The sequence below is a fragment of the Zootoca vivipara genome, chromosome 4 (genome assembly GCF_963506605.1).
Source record: "Zootoca vivipara chromosome 4, rZooViv1.1, whole genome shotgun sequence".
NCBI classification, from domain to species: Eukaryota; Metazoa; Chordata; class Lepidosauria; order Squamata; family Lacertidae; genus Zootoca; species Zootoca vivipara.
This window is the reverse complement of record NC_083279.1, coordinates 77,946,151-77,970,264: the sequence shown is the minus strand read 5'-3', so window position 1 is coordinate 77,970,264 and position 24,114 is coordinate 77,946,151. Positions and strand designations below refer to the sequence as shown.

The 24,114-nt window shown below is 42.6% G+C and overlaps 2 protein-coding genes across 5 annotated transcripts in view; one reads left to right on the top strand and one right to left on the bottom strand.

Annotated features, from left to right (window-relative positions):
- Positions 1-3,169, top strand: part of PAN3 (poly(A) specific ribonuclease subunit PAN3) — a 55,955-nt gene extending 52,786 nt beyond the window's left edge. For both annotated transcript variants that reach the window (XM_035114555.2, XM_035114556.2), the window contains one exon: positions 1,587-3,169. In XM_035114555.2, coding sequence (XP_034970446.2) covers positions 1,587-1,727 — 141 coding nt within the window. In that variant the 3' untranslated portion in view covers positions 1,728-3,169. The remainder of the gene's footprint in view (positions 1-1,586) is intronic.
- Positions 3,170-6,344: 3,175 nt separating this feature from the next.
- The window catches only part of FLT1 (fms related receptor tyrosine kinase 1), a 110,231-nt gene continuing 92,461 nt past the window's right edge, over positions 6,345-24,114 (bottom strand). For 2 of the 3 annotated variants that reach the window (XM_035114269.2, XM_060273818.1), the window contains 9 exons: positions 23,150-23,306; positions 22,708-22,805; positions 20,209-20,331; positions 18,394-18,505; positions 15,806-15,905; positions 11,810-11,915; positions 11,528-11,670; positions 11,109-11,184; positions 8,081-9,275 (listed from right to left, as the gene is read on the bottom strand). In XM_035114269.2, the coding sequence (XP_034970160.2) occupies positions 8,895-9,275; positions 11,109-11,184; positions 11,528-11,670; positions 11,810-11,915; positions 15,806-15,905; positions 18,394-18,505; positions 20,209-20,331; positions 22,708-22,805; positions 23,150-23,306 (1,296 nt within the window). In that variant the 3' untranslated portion in view covers positions 8,081-8,894. Of the gene's footprint in view, positions 9,276-11,108; positions 11,185-11,527; positions 11,671-11,809; positions 11,916-15,805; positions 15,906-18,393; positions 18,506-20,208; positions 20,332-22,707; positions 22,806-23,149; positions 23,307-24,114 lie in introns of all 3 variants that reach the window. The other variant, XM_035114270.2, reaches the window with a different exon arrangement.

The following is a 24,114-nucleotide window of genomic DNA, read 5'->3' as shown; positions in this document are numbered from 1 at the left end:
TGTGAGACACACTGGCCTGGCTCAGATATGACACTAAACCCTAGCTTTGTGCTATTGTGATGCATTGCAGGGAGTTTTGGACTTGCCTGCTCCCCTCTTCATCTGTGTTTTAAAACTAACTGGCTCTACATCTGTCAAGGACAAATTGTTTGTAGTTTAAACTGTGGTTTATGCAAGGATCAAACCGTAGTTTCTGACCATGAATTGTTCCCATAAAAAAAAGGTAGTTTAAACCTACCGGTTTGTTTTTGTCAGATGTGACAAACTTTGCTTAGCTTAAAAAGCAAATTCTTCCAGTTTCGTGGCTGCACTGGAGGAGGAGGAGGAGGAAGGAGGAAGGGGAAGCATGAGCTCAAAGGTAAACCAGGCTTTCCCCCGTTGTGCTAAACCAGGCATCCCCAAACTTGGCCTTCCAGATGTTTGGGGGCTACAATTCCCATCATCCCTGACCACTGGTCCTGTTAGCTAGGGATGATGGGAGTTGTAGTCCCAAAACAACTGGAGGCCCGAGTTTGGAGGTGCCTGTGCTAAATTGTGGTTTAGCTTTACATCTGAACCCTGGGCTCTCTTGTACATTATATTCAGTGAAAATTCTATTGTTGTGTCTAGTTCAAAGCGCTTGACCTCTTAACATTAAATTCAGAAGCTGATAGGGATCTCTTCGTTCAGTTTAGACTTTAAGGAACAAAATGCCTAATGCTCTAATACTAGAGACCAATCCCTATCTTTCTCCAGTACTCTTGCCCTAAGGCTATTTGTTGTGTTGTGTGGTGTGGTTTATGAATGATTGCCTGTTTGACTATTCCCACTTGTCATGTAATCCCTGCATATGGAAAGCTACTACATGCTGAACGATTTTGAGGGTCCTTTCAGCGAATTCTGTAGTTTTAACTCTGCACTGTGTGATGAAGTACTTTTGTCCTGAATCTTTCATTGGATGGCCCTGGGATCTAGTATTATGAGGGGGAGAAAAAACATCTCCATCCATTCCCCTCCCCTCCCCCCCCCACATAATTTTATACAGCTCTATCATAAACCCTCCTTACTCCCACCAATAAAAAGCTCCAAATGTTGCAACCTTTCCTCATAGGGGGAGTTGCTCCAGCCCCCTTGATGGTTTTGGTTGCCCTTTTCTGCACCTTTCCCAGGTCCACAGTAGACTTTGAGGTGTGGTGACCATTATTACACAACATTGAAATTGCAGGTATGCCATAGATCTGGATAATGGCCATTATGACATGGGCAGCTTTATTTTCAATCCTTTCCCTAGCAATCCCTAATTTACCCTTTTCACAGCTGTCGCATCCTGCGTCGTTATTGTTATTTAGCTGCCCCCCTGCCCCCCCCCGCACTTCCTTCTCGTGCTGCCTCAGAGGGGTTCCCGACCTCCTGGAACAGATTTTCAGCAGGCACCCAAGGCTGCAAGGAGATGTTGATCGGAGTTGCAGGCAGAACGCTGTATTCGGGATGCTCCCACCACATGAACAAACCCAAGATCCCCCAGTCAAAACCATTAGTTTTATGAATATGGTATCGGGTCCCACTATGTGAATATAAATGGAAGTTTTTCTGCACTTTGATTTCAGCTAGATGCTGGTGTGCCAGAAAAGATAAGCCTCATTTCCAGAGATGAGAAGAGTGTACTTGTGGTGACGTATAGTGACCTAAAACGCTGCTTTGAAAACACTTTTCAAGAACTGATTGCAGCCGCGAACGGCCAGTTGTAGTACTTGCTGAAAGCATGCAGGACGTTGCTGAAGAACATAACTAATAGCAAATTGCACTACAGCTGATTGTCGTCATCTCATTTCACACTTTTGGGAAACAAAACAGCAGGAGATGTTGCACTTCAGTCAGGTACACTGTTACTTGAAGGGAAGAATGTTTTTGCTTACCCTTGAGCTCTGGCTGCCATTGGAGGCTTTATCTGTGAAGAATTTATTTTAAAATAAGGAACGCATCGGGAGAGTATGATGTTCCTGCTTTTATTTTTTCCACTCGTATATGCACTAATTTTAATTTTTTAAAGACTTTTCTGATCTCCGGTGTTTTGCCACATTGGATACTTACTAAGGGAATCTCTTTGCAAGGACATTTCTGGGATTTTTATTTTTATTTTGCCACTGAATATACTGCGGAACTTATTTGTTTTGATATTATTTGCACCCCAGAATACTATAAAGGACCAGGTGAATAATTTCATAGAAATTGTGTTCTGTAAATTTACAGTGTAGCTTGTAACCTCTGTAAAACCGTGTCTTATGCCACCCACTGTTAGGTTCACCAATCAAAACCAGAAGATGCATATTTTTAAAAAAAGGAAGGGGAAAAATCAAGTTGGGTATTATAGAAATGTCACATGTAAAATCCCCTTTTATTTGGCTGAAGCTTTGTCTAAGCAAAACAGCACCATTTTGAGATCCGTAACTTTGAGAGCATATCCCAATTGCTCTAAACACAACCAGCGCCTTTTAAATAAAATACCTGTTTGTATATTTTCCTGCTATTCAGATGCATCCACATTTATGCAATTTTTAATAGAATTTTTAAAAGGAATTGTGTTACAGACCTGAGGATTCGGGCGTTTATTCATTTAATTTACTTATGGTATCCTTTTTTGTATAAAGTTTTGTTCTTTGAACCACAGCTTTATTATGGTACTTTACACTGGATACAGATACAAAGACACTGTTTGGAAGATTAACTACACACAGCAGTTGTCTGGCATCAAGAGCTTTTGAAGTTTTATAGCCTGATTCTGGAAGAATGGTGGTCTGCTGTGCCTTTGCAGTCACTGCTTAGCCCAAAGTAATATTACTTTTGATAATACTCAACACATGAATATTCAGTCTTCAAGCCTGGGATTTCTCCCCCCCCCCCAATTAACTTTCTGATACTGGACCTGCATTTGTCCTCAAGCTTGGGTATTCAAGGGAATTTGTAGTGGATCACCTACGCTTTGATACTGAAGACTGCCAAATACGTATAATTTCCCCCCCTTTCTTAAAGCAGTAGTGAAGACTGTATATCTGCATCCTTTCCCCAGCACTGAATGTTTTAATAGCACTGGGTGCTCACCATGAAGACGATGTGGAAACTCTCTCCAAAAGGTGTCAGGACAGACTCCAAGCACTTGCAACTGATGTTACTGGCACCCATTTTATTAATTCTCAATATTTGTAATTTCAGGTGAATTTTTAATAATTCTGTCCAGTTTTATAAGCTTTAATGATGACACTCCTTTAGATTTGCCTCAAGGAAAGCAGTGCTCTTCAGAAGGAAGGCTGTGGAAGACTAGGGACACCTGTTGCGCCTCTAAATGAGAAATTGCAGAGCCTGTGGTTTGGTAGCATAAATAAAATCAGTTGTTTTATCTGGGGGAAAAATTAAACGGAGCATAATGTTTAATAATGAGAAGATAACAGTTGCCACACTGTTGTCCTTTTTTTAATCTCCAAAGGAACAGGGACTTTGAGATACGAACCTGGCAACCAGTCTTTTATCATTCGCTCATGTATATGAGGAAGAGCAGCTGTCTTTTTATATGTTTTTGAAAAATCATATTGTGATTCTTTTGTACAAAAAGTAGTACTTGTATTCTAGAAGAAATATTGAATGCTTAATTTGTATGCGGGCTGAGGCTTTTTCTTTTCTTTTCCCCACTGTTGTTTTCTTTGAAAATGAAAGGGATCATCTCTTCAGTTGCGGGAATTAGGAACCTTTTGACAGATTATTTTGTGGACCAATATTTTGGGAAAAGCAAAAGCAAGGGGGGTGGGGTGTAATGCAAGGCCTCCAGTCTCATCCTTGCTGTACCAACAAGCCCACCTCTGAAACGGCAAGTTGCATTTTGCTAATTTGTCTCATTCTGTTAGTGTACATTGCTTTAGCCCCAGTAATCTCAGGACTTGGTTTAAGGTTAAAAAAATAATTTTTGAAAGAGAGCAGAGAGCCAATAAGTTTCCATAAGTAAACTCCATCCAAGAAATATCTGCTGTTGGGTAATGCATAGAACAATGTGGAGAATTGTTTGTTTTTATTTGGTCTGTGTTTTGGAATTTTCTGCTTTGGTGTTTTTTTGGGGAGAGCCCTTCTACTCCAATATAATTCCATTTAGAAGGCTGTCTGTCCAGAAACTAGCATGTTCCATTCATTGGAAGAGTTATGTATGTAATCCCTAAAACAGCGCAGCAATGTTTTTCTTAAACAAGGCATACTTTTTTCATGCGGGGAAATGATTCTGACCTTCCTATCTTTACAGCTAAAAGCACAGAAAGGACAACCTTTTGAAATCATGTGATGTTAGTCCATTTAAATTTTCTTACCTGTTCTTAGGTTGCTTGTTTGGGTTTTTGTTTTTGCTACACTGTAAATACTTTATTCGGGGTACATAATGTCTTTCTTTTCCTTCTAATTTTCCCTTGTTCCAGTAAAGTTTTAGACGTGAACAGCTTCCCCTAAAAAGCACCAGTGTTACATTCTGATGTCATGATCCCACTCTGTGTTACCTTTTAATCTTGTTTTTCATTCTTTTCATGTGTACAGCAGTATTTTTAATAAAGAATACCAGAAATAACATAGCCTTCTTTTGAGCATGCAAAGGTGTGGGTATTGTGTGCCACTTCTTGTGTAGTTGACTTAAGCTCTTTTATGGAGTTGTTTTCTTCATATTTCACTCTACCCCCCACTCTACTGCAGGGTTTGTGGAACAGTGTTTGGCTTGCAAGCATTGTTTATCTGGTGTTCAGATATAGTATACAGTCTGGAGAGAACAGTGATGTGCATTTCTTGCTGATAGGCAAATGGTAGAGCTCGTCTGTTTGTTATCAAACTGACTCCAGATGCTGAAGTAATCCGAACCCTCTGAAAAAATGCTTTTAAAATAACTTCCACTTTTGTTTGAGCTCCCATATCAAATTAAGATACATTTTGCAATTTACTTCTTGGAAAATTACGCATGAGTTTTATGTAGTTTTCCATTTTTTATTGATTTGAACTATTAACTGAAAATATATATAGTAAGGCATGGTCAAGGCCTTTGTACCCTCAAACCTCCCTGTGATATGTTTTATATAAAGTGTAAAAAGTCCTAGAACTTTGTACAATTGCATAAAATTGCCAGTATGCCTTTTTCTTTGCATAAATTAATCTGGAACCACCTGTTGCTTGAAATGAATTTTGCTTAGAAAGTTTATTTTGCAAGTAGACTAAAATGAAAGCTGCAGCAAGTTTTGCTTCGTACTCTTTTTCTCTGGCAGTCAGAGGGCAGAAAAACTTTAGGATCCTGCCAGCTATTTTTTTAAACCTGCAAAAAGTCTGCAAGACCAGTTTTCATATTTACACCTTCTAAACGTGCATGCATGACCTTGCTGTTCATTGTCCCTGGGTTTTTTCCCTCAAGCTGGAGTGTGCTTAACAGGAGAAGCTCTAAGGGCTTCACCTTGTGTAATATTTTGTAAGCATGTGGGTTGCAAAAGCATGCTTTCACATCATACTGGCCCATGTGCCAGAGGATAAGGCTTGTCTTCAATTCCTTTCTGCAGCTACCCGTGTTTCCCCTTTTTAAAGACACCGTCATAACTTTTTTTCCTCAAAAAAAAAAAAACACAGGGTGGCTTACTTTCGGTGGGATGTCATTATTATTATTATTATTACCAGTCGGTTTTTATGGCTCAGGGCACTGGCTCAGGGCGCTGCTGGGCTCTCTTGAGTGCTCGGCGCTGCAGCAGCCACCGGTTCCGGGTGGCGGGGCAGCAGGCGTCCTTGGCCAGGCCAGGCGGAGGCCGCTGGCTCAGGCGCTCCAAGCTCCTTGGCCGCAAGCATGGAAGCGGCAAGGACGGCGGTGGACAAGAAGGCGGAGCGCGGGGATGCAGCCAGCAAGGCGGGAACGTGATCAGCTGTTAAGCGGAGCTCTTGGAGCGCCGCTTCACAGCTGATCGCGCTCCTGCAGTGCCGGCCGCATGGAGTGACTCTGTGAGTGGAGGTGTGGGGTTTGGTTTCCGCGGCACGGAAATATGGCTTATTTTGGGGGTATATCTTATATTTCTCAAATGCCTAAAAACCCTGCCATGGCTTACTTTATGACTACATATTAAAAAAGGGGAAACAGGGTACACACGATGGCAAGCACACCTTTCCTGCTGACCGCTTTGAATTCAAACAATGCCTTGGGCAAGTACAGAATTCTATGTATGCAGCTGCATATAGACCATGGAGAAAAAACTCACCTTTAGAAGGGCCCAATGATCCACAGAATGAAGAAGCTTCTCTTTATCACACTACCAGTGACTTAGCTTGAATTCATCCCCCCAAAATAAGGTTGATCTTCTGAGAGGCCTTGACAAATACAGTACTTTGGCTATTTGAAATTGCTGCTTTAAGGCAAAACTGACCAATTCAATGAGACACTTCTGCAACATTATGGAATTATTATGAACACAAGCAAAACAATCTCTCAAATGGAGCTTTGAAATAAATTTTATTGTGAAACTTTAGGAAGCATATGTAAAAATAGATGGTAAAAGTTAAGGCACAAGTAGGAGATATTTACATCCAGTTATCCTTACCAAAGTTCATTTTAAAGAATGCTTTTTAAATTCCAGTTTTTTTAAAAGGTTTCTTAAAAGCATTAGATTTGAAGATAAAAAAATATTTGTTTTTACAACAACTAATGCCCTACATGAAAATAAACCCAGGAGTTTCACTCCTCAGCTCTTTATAGATCCATTGGCTTTAATAATAGAATCATGGCTGAATAGTTGGCTGATGAAAGAGCACAAAGGTTACAGACTTATGGCTTTAGAAACTGAGTGTTCTAAAATTCTCCAGCACCCAAACACTATTCATGCTATTGGCCTAGATCCAGCTAAGGTTAATTGTGACAAATTGTCATCGAAACAAATGAATCAAGTTTAGGCATAACCAACTTGGAACAGCAAGGCCGACATCAGCTGCTATTTACAGAACAGCCATCGTGGTAGCTTACTGGTCAACCAAGGCAATGGTTCACTACCATAACTACCTGCCCCTTGGCAAAATGAACCTAGCAGCACACTCTTGGGACTAAATAAATTCAATAGTTGCAATAGCAGCAGCACAGGATTCAACAGGTATTTCAGACAGTGCAAAGCTGCAGCTGGATGCAAGTTTTGTTGCTGATTAGCTACATCAGGTTGGCCTGATGCTTTCTGCCTCTGCTGTCACTTGCAGTTGGGAGTATAAAAGCAGGCTATAATATAATAGATACGTAGAGAACTGTGTGTTCTCTCATGGAAAATACTAAGATGCTGTGCCAGGGAGTCCCCAGTATTGCCTCAAGAAAACCTGAATCCTACCTGTGTTTATTGTGCATATTTTCTTCGTGCAGTGTATATGTTGCTTCAGTAAGCTACAAGGTAAAGAGGTATGCAGGGAGCTGAGGCCCCAACACCCTCTGTATGGTTTTGAAATGTTTAATAAGGTGTTGCAGAGCTACCCTTGCCCCTGATGCATTCATTGATTGTGTCCCGTTACATCTGCTTGAACTGTTTCTACTGAACACATTCCTTCAAAAGCTGAAACAATTCCACAGCAGCACGAGAGCAAAAATGGGTATGTATCTACAAAACACTGCGGGTAAAATAAAAGTGCAATCTCCCTTAAGCGTATAACTAAGTAGACCAGAAGCAGCTTCTCGCCTGGTCAGTTTCACCATCCGCCCATCACATTGCCTGAGACCAGTGTAAGGATCTGTATTTAGGAAGTGAGAGAGATACAGTGCACAGTGCTGTCCCCCTCTCACATTTGAATAGTTATTGGGTTCCTGCTGTTGGGTGGAAGCTAGTGCTACAGCGCAGACATAACCTGTACTCTACAGGGGTGCTGTTGGGTCAGTGAGTAGCAGGAAGGAGTGTTCCGTATTTTAAATGGTGATAGTGGAGAGATGCAGCTCAGTGGAGGAGCAAGCTGCTTTGAGTAGTTCAAAGTCCTCCCTTGCTACACTGGAGGAGTGGAATAGCGAACCACCGAATTATAGCTGGGAGGAGAGAAGCCCTGCATCTGCTTCCCTTCCCAGCTGGTGCTGCCATGGGTAAATGGCAGAGTCACATCGCTGATGTGGCCGCAGCTGGAACTGTAAACCTTTGGCTTTGCGGTGTCACAAAGGACAGACTCCTTGCTTCGGCTGCCGGAGAGGAGGCTGTAAGCAAAAGTAGACGTGTTAGAATAAAATTATGTATCATTAATATGTTTCCACTATCCTCACCACTGCCATAGCGCATGAACTTGTTTGGGAACTGCATTTAGGATTTCTCATGCCCAAAACAAGACTCAATCTTCTTTTCTTTTTCTTTTTTAAAGCAAGCCTGACCAACTTCCTTACTGTCCATTCACTGCTTAGAACAGGCATCCCCAACCATCAGCCATCCAGATGTTTTGGACAACAACCCCCAGCATCCCTGACCACTGGTCCTGTTAGCTAGGGATCATGGGAGTTGTAGGCCAAATCATCTGGAGGGCCGCAGTTTGGGGATGCCTGGCTTAGAATAATTCCTGTTAATACAGCCTTTCATGGGCAAGTCCTTATTCCCTAGAGAGGAGCTAGGCAGAGGAAGGTGGCTAACGCAACCATAGCTGCCAAGTTATCCCTTTTTTAAAGGGATTTTCCCTTATGCTGAATAGGCTTCCTCGTGAGAAAAGGGAAAACTTGGCAGCTATGAACGCAACACGCGTCTCAAAGCGGCTAACATCTTGCATCCCTCCATTGTCGTGTTGCCATTTTAGTATCCTGATTATATTGCGCTGAAGCATGCACCCTTCTTGCTGTGTGTCTGCTCCAGCGCAGCTTTGAGCACTAAGAACAAAATCCACACCCCGCCCCCAGCTCTATAATGTGGTCATTTTTGTATATTGCTAACTCAAACACAAGGCAGGGACCAAATTGAACTATGCAGTGCTGTGGGAGGAGAAGTGTAAATCTTCCCCCTTTTGCAATCTTCCACTGCCCATAAAAGCCACTCCATAGAACAAGATATACCCATATGATACCCGATACCCATGGGGCAAACAGCAGATGAATGGAGAGTGGTCTTTCTAGGAAAATGGCTCACAGGAATAGGGGTAAGTGACAGATAGATTCCTAGCAAATGTCCCCACTTTGTGTTTCGTTGCATCCACAAACTGAATAGTGTCGTTGAAATCACATACCCAAAGAAAGTTTGCTTTTGTTTGCTGCCTGTCCATGTAAAACGCTTCAGTTCTTCTGAAGGCAGCACCATCCCACTGTCAGCCTGGTAATCCTGAAAGAGAACACACCTTCGGTAATGCAATTTTGTTCCTTGCGTGTTCAAGTTTACTAAGGTTACACACTTACTCTGAGTAACTCATCATCTACATGGCCCTAGATTGACTTTTTAGTAGAAGTGCAACCACGTAGGGTGTTCAACGTAGGGTGTGTACCTGTGTATGCAAAGAGTTGAGTTCGTACACCAATATTTACATGTAACATTCAACGGCCATTAAGTCTGTGTACACAATAGCTTAGCTGTACAAATCAATAAGGGTACACTCACAAATACTCATATATGTTTAGAGACAGCTTGTACCTGTATTTTGGGTAATACGTGAAGAAGTCTTATGTTAGCTGCAAGAAAAGTGGTGTATGTGCAGTGGTAAAAAAGTATTTTTGTTCCAAAAAAGTGAAAAATTATCAAATTGATAACTACTTCTTGGCTGACACTCTTCATCTACTGAGACTAAGTAGGACTGCACTTTTTAGTGTTGTGGTTTAGCATATCTTTACATATCGGAGATGTTCTTGGAGTTCTCTGAGTGTAGAGTCAGTTACAAGCTTCAGGGGCACAAAAAGGAGACCAGGCTCACAGAAGCAAGTTTTACATACTCCCAATTCTTCTCTGGCTCAGATTAAAATTCCTAGTTTACCTATCCAACCACCTCACTGATAAAGTTTCTCACCCCCCAAACGTTCTGGGTGTGTGTGTACATGTCCCCTTCTAGTGTTGCAGAATATACCTGCGAAAAGCACCAGTTTGGAAAAGTCCTGCCATTGGCACAATAATAGCGCATTAGTGGTGGATTTACACTGGACGGCCCCCTCCGCTGCATTGGTTATTATGTGCTGCTTTTGCCACGTTGTTGCATTATTGCTATCTGGAGGGGGCACTCTTGCTCAACTAAATTGGGCAAGAGGGTGGGGAAACAACCCAGAACCTTTGTGGGACAAAAAGTTACAGGATTTCAGCAGGAAGCTATGAGACATGCACTGGTTGGGAATGAAGTGGTATGTCCAAAACTGAACCTTTTGCAGGCACTGATCGTTTTTGTAAAGAACTATGCAGAAATTCTGGTTTTAGTATGCTGGCTGTTTTTGCCGTAATAATAAACATTCATTCAATACCATCATGAGCACAAATCACCGTGTATGCACAATAAAAATGACACCGGGTGCCCTCCATGTTGTGATGGGAGCAGATGGGGCAGTGCCCCAGCTACAATTAAAAAAATTAAAGAACCATTTTTGGTTCAGTGGTAATACAGCAGTAGAGAAGGTAGGTGAGTGATTGATTTCAAAAAGTCAGAATAGCGAAGTAATTCTTTAAAAATCAGGTTATATATTCCCAACTTTTTCCTAAGTCAGTTTGTGGTTTGGGGACCTTGCCCATCAACTGCCCTGAGGTTCAGGTGGAAGGACTGGATAGAGATCAAATGAATGAGTAATTAGACTAGTTCCACTGTCACACTCTACTGTGACGAACGGAGAAAAGGCCAGCCATGGTGGGGAGTGTGCACTGCATCCCTCCTAGAGGTCCCTGCAATATACAAACACACTCTCCACACAGATATATCACACCCAGCACATTATTTTCCATTTGGCTAATTAACAGTATGAAAAAAATAAGCAATGCTACTTTTAAACATGTTACTCTCGCCGTGTGCATCAACAGGACAATACCAACTTGCACAGCAAAACGAGTCGCTCTTCCCACAACATCAGCCCATCTTGGAGGAAGAGGACCACAAAGGATCTGTTGTATTCCTCTTTAGCTCAGCAACACAAGGCTGAATCTAAAACGGCAAACACCACACATTTTAGTAGGTTGATTGTGACTTACATCACATCCAAGTTTGCTTTTGGGTGAAAGTTCCTCAAAGGTCTTGACTTTCATTCTGAAGGCATTAACATATCTCCTTGAAAAGCAAGCAGAAGAAAAAGCTTGTTAGATGATTTCAAAACAAACCCTATACAGTATGTACATTGAGCTGCTCTGTTTTATATTCTTCCTATCTGTGAACATCTGAACAAGGGTGAGAAGAAACACACTCCATGGGCAGGATTTAACTAAGTTGTTGCATGAGCAGAATGAGATCCAGTTGTGCAACAGGACTTTGCCCCCTCTTTCCCCTCACACCCCCTAAATCTGTTCTGTATGGTTGGGGAAACTCCAGAAAAACTTTAGGGGGCATGCACAAAATCCATGCTGCTAGTCATTACTTTGCTATAGACGTAAAATATCTTGGTATTCCATCATACCCAGTGTTTTCGACGCTTGTGTAATTCAAGGCTGGTACTGAATTATTTCCTCTCTCGTGAGGATTAGGGGACGTTGGAGAGGAATGGTCAAATTCAGGATCCACTGATAATATAGTATTCAGAGGGATATAGTCTTTGCCATCCTACATAAACAGAAGTATAAACAAACAGAAATAGTGTAAAAACAATGCCAAGCATTGGAGTCCCCAAGCTCCCTAGGGAGTCCACCAGGACCTCCCTGAAACACCATAAACGTGGTGCACCCTGCGTTTTGCTGCTTGCCTGCTTTACGTTTGCTTGAAGTAGATCTCCCAATCTCTCCACCAGCTCTGAGAATCTTGGCCTTTCCTTTGGATCACCTTGCCAGCAATCCAGCATGATCTGATATCTGCCCAAAGCAAAAGACAGCGTGTCGTGGGTGCTGCTTCTTCTATGGCTCGCATTTGAACAGCAGACTTCAGATCTGGGAGCCACCCTGGACCCAAACTTGCAACCTGGGATCCATTTTCAAATTATTTTCTATACGTGTCCCCCTCCCTCCTCTCTCTCCTACTTTCTAACTTAAACTCTCTCTGATTTTATGTACTTCAAACCAAATACTGAAACGGTGAAAGTTCAGAGTTCAGAGCATTTGTGGGCCTTGAAGATCCACCAGTGCCGTAGAGAATACATCAAACCTCTTGGAGTATTCCAGGCATTTCTACAGAGTTAAGCTACATAGAAAATAAATAATAAAAATCCTTCCAGTAGCACCTTAGAGACCAACTAAGTTTGTCATAGGTATGAGCGTTCACGTGCATGCACACTTCTTCAGATACACTTCTTCAGATATCTGAAGAAGTGTGCATGCACACGAAAGTTCATACCTATGACAAACTTAGTTGGTCTCTAAGGTGCTACTGGAAGGAATTTTTTAAAAAAAATATTATTATTTTTGTTTCGATTACGTCAGACCAACAACTACCTGTAACTAAGCTACATAGATTTAACTGTAGCAGTTTTAATTATTTTTCATAGGATTTAGGTTCTGAGGATAGTGAGGAAGAAGTCAGTACAGTGATGATGAAACTCCTGCTTTTTCATTCTTCCTCTTTCTACATGTGAATGATGAACAAATACTTAAACTCCTCGCAAGGCTCCATAGCTTGGTTGCTCGTTTGCCAGACTAATCTCGGGGCTAGAGAAATCTCTGTTGCATTGAAATCTTAAAGCTTCTCTACTGCAGTGTAAGCCCATTATCTCTTGCCCTCCAAGCACCAGTTACGCCATTGCTCACATCAGCCTTTCATGTGTTTGAAAGGTTATCAAGCTGCTGCATCGACCTTCTCTGGCATAAGCCAAACATCAGGAGCCCCCGGGAGCCTGCATCACAGACCTCTGCCCCCAATCTCTGATAACCCTTGCTGCTCTTCACTGATTCCTCTCTCACTTGTTATCCACACACACACCCCAAAAAGCACACAGGCCTCACAATAGCCAAACCAGAAAGTTTCATTCTGTAGTTTTGCCATTATAGGACTATTGGTAAATGGTGGCTGAACAGAGTGACCGTGGAGCATAAAGGGGGAACAGGATGTCACACATCTCATGTGGTATCTCTTGAGAATCCTTGCTTTTATTTGCCAACCTCCCCATCCCGCTTAAGATAGGATTAATAGTGTGTGGGCCATGTCTGGTAGATCCTCAGATGCTGGGCTTAGGGATTTGTATGTGTAACAAAGGTGGGTTCAGTTGGCTTCAGATGGGAATTTTAACCCTCGCACAACTTTTGGCCTCAGAATTGAGGGCTATTGTTGCACTTATGGCATTTATGAAGTGACACCTGACCCAGGGTTTGTGTACAAAAATGCAGAAAAAGAAATAAGAGGGAGGGCCCATACTTTAGGAGGTAGTCATGCATGTGCTATGCATCTGAGATGCTGGGGGAGTTCTTCAAGCTCAGACTAGAAACCTAACTTGGGAGGCCTGTAAAAATCCCTTGCAAAAGAAGAGGTGAGTTTTACAAGCCCCAGATGTCTTCTACGTACATGAAAACCCCAGCAGGAGAAGGCATCCTGGCTCCACCCAACTTCACACAGGTATGTTTCTGTCATTTGCCTCACCTGTCCCTGCTGCCTTCCCCATAACCAAAGGTTTTCCCCATTTTTCCTACCACAAAACACATTCCCCTGTCCCACCAGTAGGGAGCAGCAACAGTAGGGAAAAATGGTAGGTCTTTCCCCCCCATCCTCTAGTCCAGGGGTGGCCAACTCTGAAGAGACTGTGATCTACTCACAGAGTTAAAAACTGGCAGTGATCTATCCCCCTTTGGGGTGTTCTGGTCAAAGTTCTTAAGCTTTTTTTTAGGGAGGAGGAAAGTCTCGTTTTTTAGGAGTTCAGGTCAAAGTTGTTGAGATTTTTTTAGGAAGGAGGAAGCCCCCATTTGTTAGGGGTTCAGGTCAGAGTTGCTGAGCTTTTCTGAGGCGGGAAAGCCCTGTTTTGGGGGGGGTGAAGGGCTAAAATGTTGAGCATTTTTTAGGGGAGCCAAAGTTGTTGAGCTTCTTTGAGGGGAGCCAGTGATCTACCAGTGATCTACCACAGACATCCAGTGATCTACCAGTAGATCATGATCTACCTGTTGGACCTGAAGAAGTGTGCATGCACACGAAAGCTCATACCAAAATATAAACTTAGTTGGTCTTTAAGGTGCTACTGAAGGAATTTTTTTATTTTGCTTCGACTCAGACCAACACGGCTACCTACCTGTAACTACCTGTTGGACGTGCCTGCTCTAGTCTAACAGCATGGCAGGCAAGGAAGATTATTAGAGTTGTGGTTCTTCCAAGGGCTCCTGCAAATGCACCTGGATTTAAATTAATTTGGAGCCTGTATTCACTGGGATCCCTAACACCACTGATCCTAATAGGCTTTTGGTGTCATCAAATTGTATTGCCATCCATTTAGATTTTTCTGGGAATATCCTGCATACAGGAGTCTGGTTGCGTCAGTGGTTGGGAACTTCTAGTCCTTGGGCTTCAAGATCAGCCCAACAAGTCATTTTGGGGGCACCACACCTATCTTTCTTAGCCTGACGTCATATATGACACCAAGCATGGGAAAGTTCAGGAGGTAGCTGCTGCAGGGGAAGGCAAAATGTAGCATTTCTCAAATTTGTTGCTTTTTTCTTTCCCTCTGAACAGAAAAATGAAAAAAGCACAGAATTTTGCCTGCAAAAGAAGAAGGGGCAGTGCACTCCCAATTCTTCCTTTACAGCCACTGCTTGAATTCAAGCTGATGATGCAAAGGAACGAACCATCCTTTGCAGCCATGGCTTGAATTCAATCCAGTTGCAAAGGAAGAATTGGGAATGCAACTGCAGATTGGGGCCACAATCACCTGATGTTATTTCATATCAGGTGAATGAGAGGATGTGTGGCCTCACCGGTCAAAGTAGTCTGTGTGGGGCTGGCCACTTCCAGACCTGGCCCTCTAGCTGACTCCAACTTCCCAGCCCTGACTTACAGAATCATCACCCCAAAATCGTTTTGATGTCCCTTTCTGATATCATGTTCTCCATGAATGTGTCTCCATAGGAATTACACAGAATCATTCTGATTGTGAGATGTGCATAGGAACTAGTATACATTCATCCTAAATTGTGTGTGTGTGGCCCTCCATGCTGTCTGGAGCTTAGGGGAGCTGAAGTCCAAAACATATGGAAGACCACAGCTTAGGCACCCCTGCCTTAAATCCCAAAGCCAGAGAGCAGATCTTAAGGATAAGTTCATTTAAGGAAAAAGCTGGCTGAAGCCAAAGCCAAATTATGTTTTTAAGGAAAGAGAGGGAAAATGATTCAGGAAGGGGTGACTTAGAGTAGAGAATGTGGTGCTTAACCTTTTCACCACCTACAATTTCTCTGTTCCGGTCCCGTCCCCTGCCTAAAACTAGGTTAACTATCTGCCTACAGCAGGGGTGGCTAAGCGGTGGCTCTCTAGATATTGTTGGACTACAACTCCCATCACCCCTGACCATTGGTCATGATGGCTGGGGATCATGGGAGCTGGAATTCAACATCTGGATGGCCACAGATTAGCCACCCCCAAATGAGTATTTGTGAGGGTATGAACACATTTGAAACCTGGGAAGGTTTGCGCACCTCTTTCCCAAATCCTATTGTTCTAAATTCCCAAAGCACTTTTATCCTAATGAAGGTTGATGGCATTTTGTTACATGTGCACACTGTTTGGCTTGTCCCAAAGTAATGCATGCCCAAAATGATACTGTCCAAAGCACTCGTACATCTCTGGGGTTGCAAAATCTGGGGCTTTCATTCTTATGCCTTCTTTTAACTTGTTGAAAAAGTCTTCATCTATCTGAACACCTGGATAAGGAGATGCACCTAAAAGAGAAGAATTAAAAAAAAAACCACTCGGAAATTGGAACAGAGAGAATAACAAAGGAAACCACAGACACTTCTGACATGTGAACCTTTACAACATTTGCATCCTGTTAGAGACTAAGCATTTTCTAAATCGAGTTGCCAACCTGTGCGGCCTTCCAGAAATTTTGGACTCCAGCTCCCATCAGCCCCGTCAGCATGGGACCTGGTAGCCCATCAACATCAAGAGGCCACAGGCCAGCCATCTTCCTGCTCTAAAGCCTGAGATCTATTTTGCTTCCCACCACGCTTCTGTTCTGTTTGGGTGATGGGCAATGAGTTCTGATGTAACGTAGGGGCATACTATTTTCTATATTCTTTTCTTTTAGCTTAGCTTTTCAATTGCTCATCCTTTCTCAGGGTAGTAAGAGTTAATTATGAGGCAAGAGAGCAATCCCAGCAACAAGTACTAAACAACCAAAAGACTGTTTGTCTAAGGAACTGCATGCATGGACCAATTTCCTCTGCTGTTGTGTCTGTCTCTTCTACCATTCTTCTTTGATGAATGAAATTGCTGCTTCCTTTGCAGGACAGATTTTGTATCCTGCATTTTTTAAAAAGATTATTATTATTATTATTATTGTCTTGCTCAGCATTTCCATCCTAGATGGCATGCTCACCCAAAGATGATAATTTCGGTGTTTGTTTGCCTGTGAGCCCCATGGATTAGTATGAGGAGGAAGCAGCTGTGAATGGCAATGGCCTGGCACTGTGAGATCCAAGGGCTGATTGTGGTTGTGCTGCTGGAGGCTGCTTGTTTGTTTATTATTAAATTTGTATCTCACCCTTCCTCCCAAAGGAGTCCTGGGTGGCAAAAACAACAAGTGATAAAACAATAAAAACATCTTAGAACATTAAAAAAACAAAACAACAATTCCAGTACAGGTGCAGACTGGGAAAGATCTCACAGACTTTATTGCTATTATGGCCTGCAGAGAAAAGTGCAGGAACGGGTAAGGTCTATCTAAAGAAATATTACACAGATAGATAGGTAGATTATCTGACAACAATTTTTAAACCTCTCCTTTCATGTGTCCTACTCTGTCGCCGTCATTGTAGACACACATGGTTCATAGTTTATTTGCTATTTATAAATAATTGTCATATTTTGTGTAGCATAATAAATGCTGATTAACAGACTACAGGTGGCTCTGTGGGTTAAACCACTGAGCCTAGGGCTTGCTGATCAGAAGGTCAGCGGTTCGAATCCCTGTGGCGGGGTGAGCTTCCGTTGCTCGGTCCCAGCTCCTGCCAACCTAGCAGTTTGAAAGCACATCAAAATGCAAGTAGATAAATAGGAACCGCTACAGCGGGAAGGCAAACGGCGTTTCCGTGTGCTGCTCTGGTTCGCCAGAAGTGGCTTTGTCATGTTGGCCACATGACCCGGAAACTATACGCCGGCTCCCTCGGCCAATAATGCGAGATGAGCACGCAACCGCAGAGTCGGTCACGACTGGACCTAATGGTCAGGGGTCCCTTTACCTTTACCTAACAGACTAATACAATACCATGGTTCTGATGTGAACAACAGTGAAGTCACTAGATCCTCAAAAGCACCAAGACCTCCTCCTGCCCACCCATGCATTGAACAAAGTGGTGTTTTTCTCCCCTACGGTTGCCAGACTCAATAGAGGACAGGACTTCTGTGCCTTTAATTGCCCTGCTCTCTTTTGAGTCTGGAAACCTTAAAGAGAAACCAGCAGACCCTTTGTTTAATTTCCAAGCAAAGGGTCTGCTGGTTTCTCTTTAAGGTTTCCAGACTCAAAAGAGAGCAGGGCAATTGAAGGCACAGAAGTCCTGTCCTCTATTGAGTCTGGCAATCCTATTCTCCCCTTTTCCAGCCAATACCCCAGTACTGCATCATAACCCGCCTTAGAATCTTCCATGCTGAAAGAGAAGCCTGCAGTGTGGCAAGGGAGGAGGCAAGCTGCCTCTTAGAAGCCACACAGATAACAAGGGCCTACTGCATCATTGCCATTCCAGGGCCTCCTAGCCTCTGCCTTTCTGGGTTCTGTAAAATGAGGTTAAGCATACAGCATGTGATTTTAGATTGCACAATACAGAAAAGCAGGGGCTGGGAGAGAAGGTAGGGCAGGGTCCACCAGACAATTTTTGATGGGCCCCTTTACTGCCTGCTAGTTGCTGCCATTCAGGTAAAGAACATATTCTGAGGTCTTGAGCTTTTGCTTCCTATATTCAAAACACATTGGTTTAACTTCTACTAAAACGTAAGCAGATCATTGCAAGCCCGTTTCTGATATATAATATTTAAGCTGCAATCCTTAACAAACTTAGGTAGGAGTAGGTCACATTGAACTTGTTGAAGATTACTTCTGAGTAGCGTGTGCAGGATTGCACTAACAATGAATTGGGTACTGTATCCAATTGATTTTGATTTCAGAGATCTTAGGATAGAATCAATTCACTTTTTCTTTAAAGAACAACTTACCTAGAGAAAATATTTCCCACAACAGTACTCCGTAGGACCAAACATCACTTTTGGTACTATAGATTTTATCAAATATAGATTCTGGTGCCATCCATTTGAGGGGGAGACGTGCCTGTAACAAAATCAAAGGGCCTTACTTTTCAAGCAAAATGAAATTAGCTGTAGATAGCAATGTAAGTGTTTTACAGAGCTAGAATTGTTGTTTTAGGCTGCACGTGGAAGTTGCCTTTCTGCTCACAGGGCCAGAGTGTTGTGCTAGAAAAAATGATATTAAATCCAGAGATGCAGTTTGTCTTGTACATACAGTACTCCACTTTGACTTTAGAGATTTGGCCAGTTTCAAGCCAGCCATCACAAATATAAGGACTAGAAACTTGGTTTTCAAAAGCTGAGAGTCTCAGGAAGCTCGGTTGGGTGCCTGGTGCCAATTACGTTCTTTTTTCCTGCACTTCTACAAAAGCTAAATACAGACAGCCCTGGATGCAAATACCGTGAGTAGGTATGCTGTGATTTCCACTGTATTAAAGAAATGTGCTTTGCATGTGCCTAAAGTTCCTTAATGCTGCGCAATGCATATATTATTCCAGAACATCAATATCTTTTTTCAAAGGGGAAGAAAAGTTGTTGGTTTTTTAAATTGGGTTTTATAAACAAGAATAATGTTATACAAATAAGTATACCAAGTTTTCTCATGTCATTTGTATATCACAAAAATAGCATAATAAATGTTGAAAAATATCTACAACATGTGTTTCATTATCAGTGGGTCAATGTATAAATTCTTGGTTTATGGATTGGTTTAAACAATGAAGAAGAAGAAGAAGAAGAAGAAGAAGAAGAAGAAGAAGAAGAAGAAGAAGAAGAAGAAGAAGAAGAAGAAGAAGAAGAAGAAGAAGAAGGAGGAGGAGGAGGAGGAGGAGGAGGAGGAGGAGGAGGAGGAGGAGGAGGGGGGAGGAAGAGGGGGGAGGAAGAGGTGAAGGAGGGAGTGGCGGGTGGGGTGGGGGTGGTTATGCTTCTATTATTCTACTTAGCATGTGTGAAGGGTTGTGTCAGTGTTACTTGTATGGGTTCTCTTGTTGTATTTCCTTGGTGGTGAGAGAGGTTGGGGGATGGCTTAGGGTGTGGTTGGTTGTCTTTGGTCGGCTGTACTGAGAATTGTTTTTGTGTGCAAGCGGGGTGTGAGTGTGTATTTTTGAATCAGGTTAGCCAGATTGATTCGTATACTGTCGGCAGATTCTTGTCGTTGTCTTGTTGGGCTGTGTATGTGATAAAGGGGAACCAAACTGGGGTGAAGGAGTCTTCTATTCGTCCCCGTGCCTGTTTCAGTTTGTTGGTTAGTTTTTCTAATAAGGCTGTTTCCCATACTATTTGGGAAGAAAAGTTATTTCACACATTCCAGGGCTGTGTCCTAACAGTGCCAACAAATTCTTGAGCTAAATTACGTAAATTACGATGAGCCATAGCTCAAATTAAGCCCCACTCCACCCCCAGTGAAGAAACACAAACTTCTATTTCTTTTGCAAACAAAGTTTAAGCCTTTTTTACTGGTTGGCCTAGCAAGGTTAGCCAAGAAACAAATATCAACATGTAAACTGTTCAAAAAACAGAGCTGGCGAACATTTCCGAGCATTGTTGTGGAAGATGCAAACTGTCACAGTGCATACAACTCATCTGGATCGCTCATCTTCACATAAAAAATGTACAATCACTTTCAGGGGCCTTTTAGAGCACAGAGAATGTAAACATTTAGAAAACTTCTCCGTGAGCTGTTCAAAATGATGAACAATGGGGCAAATAAGAAGCATGCTGACTTACATCGCCTTTTCTCACATAATCAGGATTCTTATAAATATCTCTTGCAAGGCCAAAATCACAGATCTTCACAACATTGTTTTCAGACAAAAGGACATTTCTGGCTGCTAAGTCACGATGGATGCACTACAAGAAAACATTAAACAGTCTCATTGCTGATCCCGATATGATTCCAGAACACAAAGCTGAATCTTTTCCATGTCCTTTTAAAAAGCATTAATATACATGTTCATGTTTTTAATGGCTCGGTTTACATTTTCTTCTGGAAGTTGCCTAAAGTTTACATAGAACTGCCATAATGAAATGCAAAGGTGCTTTCCAAGAATCACTTCAGAATCTAAACATGTGTACCTTTAATCTGTTGAGTTCTACCAAGGGATAAGTCAGACTGCTTTAGGCTTTGTAGGTAATGCATTTGGAAATACATAATAAAATACAAAATCAATTAGGACTTTGTATAGATTTAGATAAGCAGCTATTTTTCCTACCACATGGGAATTTGTAGTGAAGTCTACAACAACCAGGCCTGTTTTCAGAGAGCCAAACTGAACTGAACAGAAATCTGGACCAAATCTTTAATTTCCCCCAAACCAGAAACTTGTATTTCTAGAAACACATTTATTTTCAAATGGAGAGCTGAGATTTGAAGATGCTGTGAACATTAAATCATGTTTCTAGAGATGTACTATGACCGCTGGGTTGGGGTATTATTTGGGGGGGGGGTTGTTGGTGGGGGGGTTGCTGTTCATGATATGAATTGTTTGTATATTTTTAGAACTTTTTATTATTTATGTCAAAATGGTACAGTTTGGTTGTGTACTTTTTGATGTGTTTTAGTCAGTTATGACTACTTTTATTATGTTTGTGATTATGCAGATATTTTTGTTGTAAGCCCCCTTGAGCATGGTTTTTCCTATGGAAAGGCGGAATACAAATAAAATGCTGATGACGACATGCAACAGTCACTGAAGAATGTCCCACGCGGTGACCCTAACCACATGGAAAGGTGGTCATCTGTAGCCTCTGACTACACCATTACTCCCAGCAGTGACATCGATGGAAATCCAAAGGAGAGTGGCCATGTGCCCTGCTTTACAGAAAACCAGTTGTCTAGCTGAAGGGCTACCCAGTTCACATCCCATTTAAAGATGAAGAACTGTGAGCAGCCGGTGCCTGGGCAGCAAACTAAGAAGGGGTGTGCACACCTGTCTGGTAAGAGGAACTACATCTGGTTAGAGGAACTAATTCTTTGCAACTGGACACTCTCATCTGCCCCAGCTGCAACAAAACATGTCTCTCTCATATTGAACTCTACAACCACAGCAGGCACTGCAACCTTCCAATAGTTTGACTTCACTCCCAAAGGCACACTCCTCCATTGTCTCCCGAGACAGACGGATGCCAACAACAGTTTCCATCTATGCTGATAAACTGGCATTTGCACATTTCTCGCGAAGGCATATCCTCTTTTCTCTCCCTCTCTTTATTTGGTGATGTGGTAAGTGGCCACACAAGGCATACTTCAGCATGTTGTCAGAGGCTGCAGATGACCATATTCCTGCGTGTTTATCAGTGGCTATTTATGTGGTTCCAGATCACCTGGATCTAACCCCAGGCAGAGGAATAACTGCAATGGATGAACAAGCCTTTTGTTTCTAGTCCGTTGTGTACGCTATGAAGACATGAATAAACATGCATTTATTTATAGAGAGAGCCTCAAAAAGAAAACTTCCTTCCTTTAGGAGTTCTAGGGGAACAAAATTGCCATTGAATCACAGAAACCAGTTTGTCTTCACCATGATGCAATTTCCCTGATGCAGTTAGTTGCAAGGAAGATGAGGAGCCGCTGGTTACTTCAGCAGCCTTGCCCTATGCTTCCTATGTGCAGCGAGTTTCCTGGGGTGCAGGGAAAACCCCTCTTTCTCAATATAGTTTCAGGGAGTAACACCAACATTTTGTATTTAACAAAACAGAAACATGATTCTTCGAGGCGTCGTTACATCACAAACCTAAACTGGTATAAGAACTACCTTGGTTAGTGCTGGGAATGGGGTTTGGAAGCTATGTATTCATTTATGCCAGGTGGCTAGGGCATGCTGTATGCTAGGTGGCTAACAACCAGCAGTTAAAATTGTGTAAACCACTTAATTTTTTTTAAAAAAATGTAAGTGGTGGATAATATGCTTCTAATGTACATATGCCTTTAGGGTCACTGGCTCTCCACATCCCCCCCCCCCAAATAAGGACTCTGTCTTAACAAGCAGGCAACAATTTTAAAGATGCATTTTACAAAGGTGACAGAAAAGCTGCACCTGTTGAATTTCTGTCTGTCATGCAGCTATTAAGGGCATAGCTCCTCTGCCAGGAAAAAGACTAGAGGGCAATATGGGGATAACATTCCCAGCCTATTATGCAGTAGGCTGTTGGAAGCATAATGCATACAAAACATTACCCCATTATTGTTAATTTTCCAGAGGGAAAATGCACAGGAGGAAAACTAACCTTTTGACATGACAAGAACTCCATGCCTCTGGCCACCTGAAAACTGTAAGAAATTAGATCTTCCATGGTGAGGGGCCACTTGTAGAATTCATCCAAATCTGAAATCAATTCAGCGCATACGAGGTTAACATGACTTTGTGCTGCCCACAGTACAATGGAGTGCCTGAAACTTAGCTTACTAGTGAGAACAAAAAACAATTATTGGGAAGTGCTGAGCACTTCCCCAAGGTTAAGGAAGAGACCACAGAAACAGTCACACATCTTCCTGTCCGATTGAGTAACGTCGTAAATAAGCTTATTTTAAACCATCTTTTCTTGGATCCGAGTATCTCCCAAGGATGTTTATGAGGGTGATAAATGGGGAAAGAAAATGTCAAAGATGCAGATCGCGCGGTAAAAATATCCACAGGCTGCATAGAAAGAGGAAGGAATTAATACATACCCTCCTCTTCCTCTTCCACATCACTTAAACTTTTATCTTCCTGAAATCCAGAGCTTGCTAAGCTCTCTCGACTTGGGACGCTCTCCAGTCTTTTTTTCTTACCACCAATGGGCTCCACATCCTTCTCTGTCACCAGCTCTCCTTGAATGGAGGCATCCTTTAGACAAAAAAAAAAAGGGGGGGGGGAGAAAATTGGCAGAAGATGGAACAGAAGATACTACTCTAGCCAAAGTTAAGCACTTTTGAGCCCAACAGATTTCAGCAGGAAAGTTAAGCATGTGCTTTTATCCCTCCCGTTAAATCAATGTATTCGAAAAGATTGTACCCCATGTGGTGTGGTCTTTCCATTCAATTACTTTGTAAATGTGCTGGTGAGGTCCTGGGACACCACCACTGGAAAACACTGTCCCTTAGAAAATGATTAAAGCAAGGGAGTGGAACGACACATCAAGTAGCCAGTTTCTCCTGCTAGAAATATCTCTTAAATTTTACCTTTTGCAATAGGCTATTTTCTGCACACACCTCACTGTCCTTCATCCAGGCAAACCAAAGGCACTATCAGAGTTCAAGGACACATTCCAGCCAGACAGAAACTCTCAAGGGGAGTGTGAAGTAGGGGGGTGGGAGGTGGAGCTTGGAGAAAGGAGAGTCCCATCTTTCCCTCTCACATTTTTCACTTTGATTTAAATTTAGTGGAGCCAGGAGCAGATGGATAGAATTGCTTTGGCGGCCAGATCCAGCCCATGGGCAAAGGGCCAATGTGCATCTGGAGCAGGCCCGGCTCTAGGGGTAGTCCCGGTGGCGCAGGGCGCCAGGGTGCCGGGCTGGCAGGGGGGCGCTGCGTGGCAAAGCCGTGCAGAAGCTGTGCTGCACGCTGCGCCCGCCCACCAGGGCGGGGGCGCCGGAGTGATCGCTGCACCACGGCACCAGGGCGCCCGACCTGCTTGAGATGGCCCTGGTCTGGA